This window comes from Petaurus breviceps, unplaced genomic scaffold (genome assembly GCF_028583685.1).
Source record: "Petaurus breviceps papuanus isolate PSGF00001 unplaced genomic scaffold, PetGlider_PUasm1.0 221, whole genome shotgun sequence".
NCBI lineage: Eukaryota > Metazoa > Chordata > Mammalia > Diprotodontia > Petauridae > Petaurus > Petaurus breviceps.
Window position 1 is genome coordinate 5,525,943 of NW_027185877.1, and position 9,779 is coordinate 5,535,721.

At 37.7% G+C, this 9,779-nt stretch overlaps 1 protein-coding gene across 2 annotated transcripts in view; it reads right to left on the reverse strand.

Annotated features, from left to right (window-relative positions):
* The window catches only part of NAV3 (neuron navigator 3), a 499,276-nt gene that overhangs the window by 108,632 nt on the left and 380,865 nt on the right, over positions 1-9,779 (reverse strand). For both annotated transcript variants that reach the window (XM_069094807.1, XM_069094808.1), the window contains exons 13-16: positions 7,196-7,328; positions 5,626-5,893; positions 2,740-3,445; positions 69-557 (exon numbers count right to left, since the gene is read on the reverse strand). In XM_069094807.1, coding sequence (XP_068950908.1) covers positions 69-557; positions 2,740-3,445; positions 5,626-5,893; positions 7,196-7,328 — 1,596 coding nt within the window. The remainder of the gene's footprint in view (positions 1-68; positions 558-2,739; positions 3,446-5,625; positions 5,894-7,195; positions 7,329-9,779) is intronic.

Genomic DNA, 9,779 nt, shown 5'->3' on the forward strand with positions numbered 1-9,779 from the left:
ATATAGATCTGGTTTGAGCCTCCAGCCTCCTCACTGCTCCAGACATCAGTGTCCTCAGCAAAGCTCACCTTTCTGAAAGAGTAGATCTCACACTACCAGTCCTCATGAGCAGGCTCTGAACCTCTTGAGTGCCTGTAGTCAATCCAGACAGAGAGCCATGATGGCTGAGAGGGAGGTCAATAGACTCAGAGCTTGTATGGAGACTAGTCATTGACTGGTAGCTTGGAGTTTCCTTGCTGCCAGCAGAGGAGCTGCTCAGATTGGCAGCCCACACGAGACCACCTGAGGTGAAAGAGTGAACCGATGCTGGGCTGGAAGCCAACGAGTGGCTTAAGCTTATAACATCTGTCGTTAAGTCTGAGGGTTTATTGAAGAGAGGACTGCTGCCTTCACTCTGCCCACCAGCACTGCCCAGGCTGCCTGTACCCGACGATGGAGACTCCAGACTGCCTTGTCGCGCTAATGTGGTACTAGGGCTGGGCATTACTGAGGAGGATTTCACAACCTCAGAATTAGGTGCAGAGGCAGATTTGCCACCCGCCTTGGCACCAAACAACCTAAAAGAAAAACAAATAACAACTTCAGTTGTTATTCAGAGAAACTAATATCCACATTTAGTATTCAGGGTACAATATCTACATAGTGTGTTTGTAGTAAGCAAGAGTGGTGAGGAAACACTGTTTTTGTTTTTGAGGGTGTGCACTTTGTATTTCTGAGTTTTCTGATGAAATGCCACCAATCAACTTTTCCCTCATAACACAGAAGGCTAAATTACTCATACACACAGGGAAGTCAAGGCAGAGCTAAGCCAAACAAGATGATGTCTGGCTTTAATGTTTTTTTTTTTAAGTAAACAAGATTATACTTTTACCCAAAATTAATATTTTGACTGTTCTTGCTATTAATTTATTTATAGCATCATATTCTTCAAATGGCTTCAGTTCATTCAGCACAGAAAACTCACAAAGGGGGACTTTCTACAGTTTATTCAACATTTAAAAGCTTTGCTTAGGACAATTTTTGGAAATTATTCTGTACAGCTGGTGGCTTCATTGGCTGCCAAGCCTTACTATAAGGCACTGAACAAAGAAAGTCAGGTTCCTTTCGATCTTTCCTTGAATGAGCAAAAGGACTGCATGTCAGTTGCCAGGGGGTTCCATATATATATATATATATATATATATATGGAAGTATAATGATGATATGAAACACATGATGGAAGTTTGACAGCAATTCAGAAAATGTTTCTGTTGTTTAGATGCAAGAAATAAAAAATATTCTGAGTGAAATTTCATTCATGTAAATGTGGGGTCTCTGTGAAATGTGGCAATGGTATAATGGTTATAATTTGAGTTACAATAAAATGCATAATTCTCCATAGCAGAATATTTCATAGCTAATAAGCGAGGATTGTTTCATAGGTAATGGGCCACAGGAGGGCACTACTGGCTCTTACTTAAACAACAGAGCTATTAACTCTGCATATCATGATTTTTTTTTTATAAAGAATCAACATTTCAAAAAGAACAATCTACACAAATTAACATTTGCATTGAAGGAAAAACCTCAAGTTCTTAAAATGCATCATGCATTAGAAGTTGTCTAAAATACAAAGGTAAATCTTTCAATATCTGGCATTCCCAAGAACCTTAGTTTAAATTATAAGAAGCAAACAGATGGAAACGTGTAACTTTAGAAATGGAAGGGATCTTGGACATCACTAGGTTAACCTTCATTTTGCAGATGAGGAAGCTGGGATCCAGAAGGATATAGCCATTTATTTAACTTCACAGACAAAAAGGCCTAAAAATTAATAATCTAATGTATTTTGTAACGTATGCCTCTCAAAATGCTATATAACTATCTATCTATCTATCTCTACTTCTATCTATATCTATATATTGATCTATCAAAGGATTTCTATACATGGTATACATTCATTTTCAGTACCCACTGAACAATGGTTTCTGTTATTCTGAAGTTTTGTTTATGAAATGTCAATGCAGCCAGAGGAAAAGCCAGAATATATTTTCTGACTTTAATCACTTAGAAATATTAATATTTCCAAAGTGTATTGGCTCTTCGTTCAGAAATATCTGGATACTTTTGACACCATGTAGACAAATTCAACCTAATCTGTTATTATTTGGTATCCTTATAGATTGGATACGACAAGGAACATCGTCCACCTACGTGTGTAACTGTCATCTTGAAAGACCTTCATTGTTACCTCTTGTTCATTAAGAGTCTTTAAAATACTGGACAATGCAAATAAAAACTGTCCTTTTCCAAAAGGGATTCACAAGCCCTGAAGTGTGGAAAGCAAGAGTGGATATCTAGGGAATTTATATTAAACATTAACTATTAGTAATCATTCCAGGTTGCTATCATATATGTACATAGTTATATCTTAATCTCATGAAAATGCATTCCATTGATGAGTCCAACTATGGTGGAATAGGTCCAAGTGGCCACTTCTCACACTTCTTTTAGTAATGATGGGTATATATTTATAAAATTTTATATTATTATATATTTCAGAACTTAATAATTAGAATGTATTATTATATTATAATTTATTATTAATAGTGTATAGTCTAATAATTTATTGACTTCATAGATTTATAGTTTTTTTAATCTAGATGCAAGTATTAAGATATGAAAAATTTCCTTTTTTGTGGGGTAGAAGTGGGAGTAGGTAAATATAACCTCTTTTTTAAACCACATATGATTCCTTACCTTCTAAATGTAGGTGAAGCAATATCAGGATATTTGGAACCTGGCTGCCTGAGTCCTTGTGTTCCACATGCATTGGCAGAGGTTGGGCTGGATTTGGGAGAACTGGACAAAGAAACACTCTCTGAATCTGACACTGCCACCTTCTCCTTTTCCTTGTCTGTCTGATTGATGGTAACAGGACTGGAACGTCCAGACCCGATCTTGGTTGGCTCTCTCAGTTTGGTAGCGGTGGCACCTCCAGATTTGCTACTCACATTGGAGTCAATGCTGCTGGTACTGGATCTGTGTCCACCCCGGCCAGGAATGCCACTTGTGCTAGATTTTGAAGGGCGTGGTAAGCTTCGGTACTGAAGTGTTGTCTTTGAACTCATGTGTAGCACACCATCATCTTGATTTTGTGAGCCATCCAAGCTGGTTTTTCTCCCTGCATTGGATTTCCCACCAATGGCTGCTGATTTGGGGATTTTACCCAGTGTTGCAGAACCACTGGTGATAGTTGCTCCACTAGTGGTGATCATTGTAGATGATGCCACACCTGGCTTCTTAAATCCAAATGACCCAGTGGCAGTTGACCTCCCAATGCCTGATGGGGGCTTCTTCCCTTCATCTCCACTGCTTTTTCCTGCATCTGAAGGAGAGCGTTGTATAGATGTCCCTTTAAGGGCTGTTTTCCCTTTCTCAGAAGCTTTAGCGTCATCTGTTTTTCCTGATTATGAAGACATATATAAGGATACATTTCTACATTTATGATCTTAATTACTCTCATTTCATGACTATTATTTTATAAAGATTTCTTTAAGCATTCTAATTCTCCCCCACCCCCAGTTTTAAATGACAGCAACTTCATCAATAAGTTTTGGTGGCAAAGCAAAGCTATAAAAATCATCAGTTTAGCAATGTTGTCTTGGAGATAACAAGGGATTGCCTGCAGCTCACCTTACCTTTTGTTCCCTTAAGGGTCATGATACTACATTCTTAAACAATCTCCTTTCACATTAAGGCAACAGACTCATGGGAGAGCTGACAGGAACATTAGTGGTCATCTTACCCCAACTTTCTCATTTTATGGATTATAAAACAGATTCAGAGAGGCTAAATATTTTGTCACTGGTCATTTACCAAATACATGGCAGAACCAGCATCAGAACTCAGGTTATCTGATTTCAAATTCAGAATTCTCTCTCTCTCTCTCTCTCTCTCTCTCTCTCTCTCTCTCTCTCTCTCTCACCTCTCTTTTTGCTTTTTGGAGGGCAATTGGGGTTAAGTGACTTGCCCAAGGTCACATGGCTAGTAAGTGTTAAGTGTCTGACTTGGATTTGAACTCAGGTCCATCTGATGCCAGGGCTGGTACTCTATTCATTGTGCCACCTAGCTGCCCAATTCTTTTTCTTTTATCACATTGCTACCCAAGTGTCAAAATGTTTGCTCATACACTGTTGGAAGCAGTTTATTTACTCTATGTCTTAGATGATTCTAAATATGTATGATTATGAGAGTAAGAAAAAAAAAAGATAAAGCAGTTTACTACTCTGTCTCTTCCTCAACATAAGTGTCACTTATAAACACAAAATAAGCTTCATATTTTCATGGCTCTCCACATTTCAGAGTCAGGAAACTATTTACAACCTATAGCATCTGTGGTGAAAGTCAGTGGTCCACAAAACACAAAAACCTTGGTAAGAAAGTCCACAGTTATTGCTAAGTTAACTTCTTTTGTTTCAGCTGGACCAAGACAAACTATAGCAGAGGAATATGTCAGCTGGCTGTTCTAGTATCTTACAGGTTTCTACGTGGATCCATTTTTAATTTACATGGGTGAGTATGAATGTTTGTGTTGTCTTGTGTAGGGATGGTGGTGGAAAAAAGACGTGAGAAAGAAGGAGAATGGGGAGGGAAAGGGGGATAGTGGGAGAAAGAAAGGGAAGAGGGGGAACAGGAAGAGTAGGAAAGAGAAGAGAGAAAGAGAAGGGAGGGGGAAAGAGAGGGGAGGGAGGGAGAGGGAGGAAAGAAAGTAGGAACGGAAAAGGGAGAATAAGAGGAAAACAGAAAAGGAGAGAGAGGGGAGGGGGAGAGGAGGGGAGAAAGGGGGAAGAGAAGGGGGGAATAGGCAGAGAAAGAGGGAGAAAAAAGGTTAATAGAGAAGGGGAACAGAAAGAGATGGGAGGAAGAGAGAAGAGGCGAAAGAGGGAGAGAGGAGGGGGCAGAGACACAGATGCAGAGACACAGAGAGGAGTGGGAGAAGAGGATGGGAGGTGGAAAGGAGAGGGAGAAATACTTTGCAATGATGTGATGACAATTCAAATGAATCATCTCCCACCTCCATGCATTTGACACTGTCCTTGGTACTTTGAATACACTCCTTACTTAGTTTTGCCTCTTGGAAATCCTAATTCCCTTCCTGATTCAGTGTAAGGGCTTTCATTTTCAAGAGGCCTTTCCTGATTTCCTAGTGGTTAGTCCTCCCACCCAGACCTACAAAATCATCATATTTATTTTGTGCATATGTGCTTAACTGTGAACACATATCTACACACAAATCACTAGGAATTTGTTTTGTTCATAGAGAGTTATATATGAATGTAATATAGTGACCTAGAAGAATGTAAGAATCCTGAGGGCAGGATTGAATTACTTTTGCGTTTTTACCAAGTGCCTAACTCAGTTCCTGGAATATAGTGTTTAATGGGTTTGCTGATTGTTTACCTACCTTAGGTTTATTGTAAGGAAAGTATTTTGCAAACCTTAAAGTGCTAATTCAAAAATGAATTAGCATCATCACCATCATTGTAACTGATGGTGATCAGTATTGTAATCTATTTATTACCAAAAAAATAGGAAAAATGAATTCAAACAGTCCACTTCATAGGCTTGAAAATAAAATCCTACCAGGAGTCTTGAGGCCACTCGTTCCAGCTTTGTGCCTGGATGGTGTCCCTCCTTGGGCAGACATACCCCGTCGCCAAGACCCTGTCTGTGAAATTGACAGGGCTGCCTTCTGCCCTCCCTTCTCTGAGTCTTCTGACAGTCCTGGGGGAGCTTTCCACTTGTTGCTTCCATCCACATGGCCATCAAATTCTTCCTCAGGTTTCTTCGGCTCCTCTGTGCTGTCCCAGGTGTCATCTGCTACAGAACGTTTCTCTGAATCTGTCTTCAGCTATAAGAAACGCATTCCAGAAAAAATGTAAAATGTGTGTTAAGATACAAACTTGTGTTTTGAAAGAGAAAAACAGAATCCTGGTAAGAAAAAAATCAGTGATGTTTTGAGAATACTAGAGGTTTTTTTTCTTTAATTTTAACTTTTCCTTTGTGTCCTTATTTACTAATGTTCCATTTGATTTTTTGGTATTTTTTAGAATTCCCATTATTATTAAAAATAGATGATGACTCATCTTAGTATTTATATGAATAAATCTTTGCCCCAAAGCCCTGATTACAATTCTCTAAGAAAGAACGGACGTTCAAAGGGAAATATAACAAAGACTTCTAAAATTTCAAGTGAAAGCAAGAAAAAATAAACCCTGGTTATTAAAAGCCTATTTTTGCTTAACAGCTCAAAATCACTCACTCTGTTACAGAAACATTAGTCAAAAATAACCATCATTAGGGGCAGCCAGGTAGCACAGCAAGGAAGAGCACCGGCCCCAGTGTCGGGATGACCTGGGGGATCGAATCTGGGCTCAGACACTTAGCACCCACCCAGAAACACCTGGCCATGTAACCTTGAGCAAGTTACTTAACCCCAATATTTTAGGGGCGGCCAGGTGACTCAGCGAGTAAGAGCACCGGCTCCAGTGTCGGGATGACCTGGAGATTGAATCCCAGGCTCAGATACTCAGCACCATACCCAGAAATAACTGGCCATGTAATCTTGAGCAAGTTACTTAACCCCAATTGCTTTAAAAAAAAAAACACATCATGATCCAAAATTAGATTTTTTTTTCTAATGTATTATTTAGTTTTGCCAGCAACAATAAGCAGAGATTGAGAGAAGGTCTTTGGTTCTATTAGGCCATAAGCAATAGAAAATTCATTTGCTCTGATGGTATTCCATTTAAATACAGCAAATTTCTCTATTCCCCCAAAGTTTTCAAATAACAAAGAAGAGGGATAATCATAGACAGGACGGGGGCAAATTTTCTACTCTAATATAGAATACTTAGAAGAAAATACCAAAGCCTGGCCTACAGTGATCAATGCTCTCACTTGACTAAGTTGGACTCTAATTTAAGCATTTCAAAGCATTTTGATCTTCTATGAGCAGAGGTATGTTCTATTGTATGGATAAGTGTACCAGTACAACATAGGATGAATATTAGCATGGACCCATGATGGTAATATTGCCCTCACACACTCATATGCAGCTTGGCAAGGATCTCTGCACACCTATGGATATTAGGTGTCTTGGGGTTAGAAACCAAGAAGAAATACTGGCAAAAAGTAAGGCGGGTATTTTTACCTGAGTGTTTTTCCTTGAAGGGGCTGTCATGTTGGAATAAGAACTGACAGAGGATCCAGTATTTAGGTCATCTGTGCTGAGATTATCAAGAGTATCACTAAGTCCACTACTAACCGAGCTGCTGTCGTCCCAGCTAGAGGAAGAGAAATAAAGCAGTTTTTTGTATAGGTGGTTACAATTTTAACGGTACTATAAAAATCAAGAGAAAAAAAGTGTGTATATATTCATGTATGTATATTTGTATAATTGTATGCAAGCATGTTCATGTGTGGATAACTACATATACATGTACACATATGTATATACACATATACATATATTTGCATGTGTATACACAAACATGCACAGTGTTCAAGGCTAGGCTTTGCCAACAGAACTCTCTTATACCAAGCTATTACTAACTTTGACCTTTAGGGAGCAGAGAGTATTGAATAAAGCATTCTCTCCACCAATGAGGCAAGTTATACATATGTTCAGGTTTGAACTCCACATCACACATATATACACATACATACATACCACAAATACACATATATACATGTGTGTACGTACATCATGCATGTGTGTGTTCACATTCGCATACACAAAATGTGTGCCATTGAAAATGTTTTCAAATCTCAACATGTAGGAGAGTGTATATCCTTTCTCTACTCCTAATAGGAACAAGTTTTCTTTACATTATAAAGCCATTGGTATGAAAGCAATTGTGGAAACATGTGGCTATGATCGCTTCTGTATGAGTGGGTCTAAGATCACCCTTGCTAATAAATAATATCAATTAGTATAATGACATATAACAGGCCACAATGAAGCTACTTGCAATTTCTATAGCAGTATCTCTTGTGGAGGATTGAAGAAATAAGACATTTTATGAACTTTGATAAGAGTGATTTCATCCCCCCAAAATAAAAGTTGTTCTTCATGTCAATCCTAGAAGATAGTTAAAGGGAAGTATTATTAAGCCTCCCCAAAAGACACCAGAAAATTGAGCCTCTGAGTCAATGACTTTTTTTCATTTTTAACATACTATTAAAAGTCTGAGACTCCAAATCTAGCATTATGGTATACCTTTAACATTGATGATGACATCATGAGATGATGACATCAGTGGTAGGGTAGACATAGGGGAAGACAGGAAAATTGACAATGGTTAGGAGACTTAAAATGATCTCCCCTTTTACAGATTTCTTAGAGCACTTAATCCTGCAATTTACCCATTATCCTTTGTATTATACCAGATGTGTCCCCTGAACAATGTAGGCACATACTTTATTACAGTTCTTGATGCATAATTAGCATTTAATAATTTATGAGAATTTAATGATTGATAATAAAATGGCTTTTGGATAAGTGAATGAACAAATGGAGAAATCAAACAAGCCAAGCTTTTTGAATGATTTGGAATATTACGTGGGGTTTTGTTGTTGTTGACTCATTTCAGTTGCGTCTGACTCTTCATGACCTAATTCAGGGTTTTCTTGGCAAAAGTACCAGAGTGGTTTGCCCTTGCCTTCTCAAACCACTTTATAAATGAAGAACTGAAGCAAATAGGTTAAATGACTTGCCTGGGATCACACAGCTAAGTAAGCATATGAGGCCAGACCTCAAATCAACACATGAAGATGAATCTTCCTAATTCTAAGCCCAGTTCTCTATCCACTGTAACATGATGTGCATAGGTATATCATGGAATATTTTCTTCAAAGAGAGAGTTGGGAGATGTGTGATATGATGAGGAGTGAACAACATTACAAACAAAAATTGAAAAATTGACCATATCTTTATGAACAGAAAATAACTTTTTCAAGATATAGCAGTCATTTCAGAAGTAGATATCTGGGTAGAATTGGATCATTTAATGATTACAGTAAAGGTCTAAATAAATGCCAAATTAGGAGAAAGTACAAAGACATGAAGATACTATGAGTCCACTATTCCAAACTGATTTAAATAATCTATTAAAAAAGAAAGAAACTGCCAAAAGCAAAAAATTGATAATACCATTTCTAAGAGAAATTCAACAAACTGCAGAAATGAGAAGACTGAAATATCATGGGAATTGTGTTAGCCAATAGACACTCAATCTCCTTGTTGAAGAAAGAGAAATGATTACCAAATGTCACATTAGTTTGGAAAATATTTATTAACAAAAGTGTAACGGGGGAAGATTGCAAATAGTAACATTTTTTAAAGGCCTGAAGCTTATTTTGTTTGTGAAGGAAGCTCCTTGTATAAGAAGGTTCTTTTCTGATTAAGAACAAGATCTCCTCTGTAACAATCTTTTTTTTTTCATTTTTCAAATGCTTTATTAACTTCTGATTTACATCATTCATTTCCACCAGATTTTGAGTTACAAATTTTCTCCCTGTTTTTCCCCTACCCACCACCCAAAATAGCAGTACCAAGGATATCCCCTCCTCCAATCTGCTCTCTCCCATATTTTCTCTCATACCCCTTTCGACTTTTCCAGTGGATCTCTATGCCCCAGTGCCTATATATCTTATTTCCCAATTACATGTAAAATAGTATTGATAATAGTATATATATATATATATATATATATATATATATATATATATATATA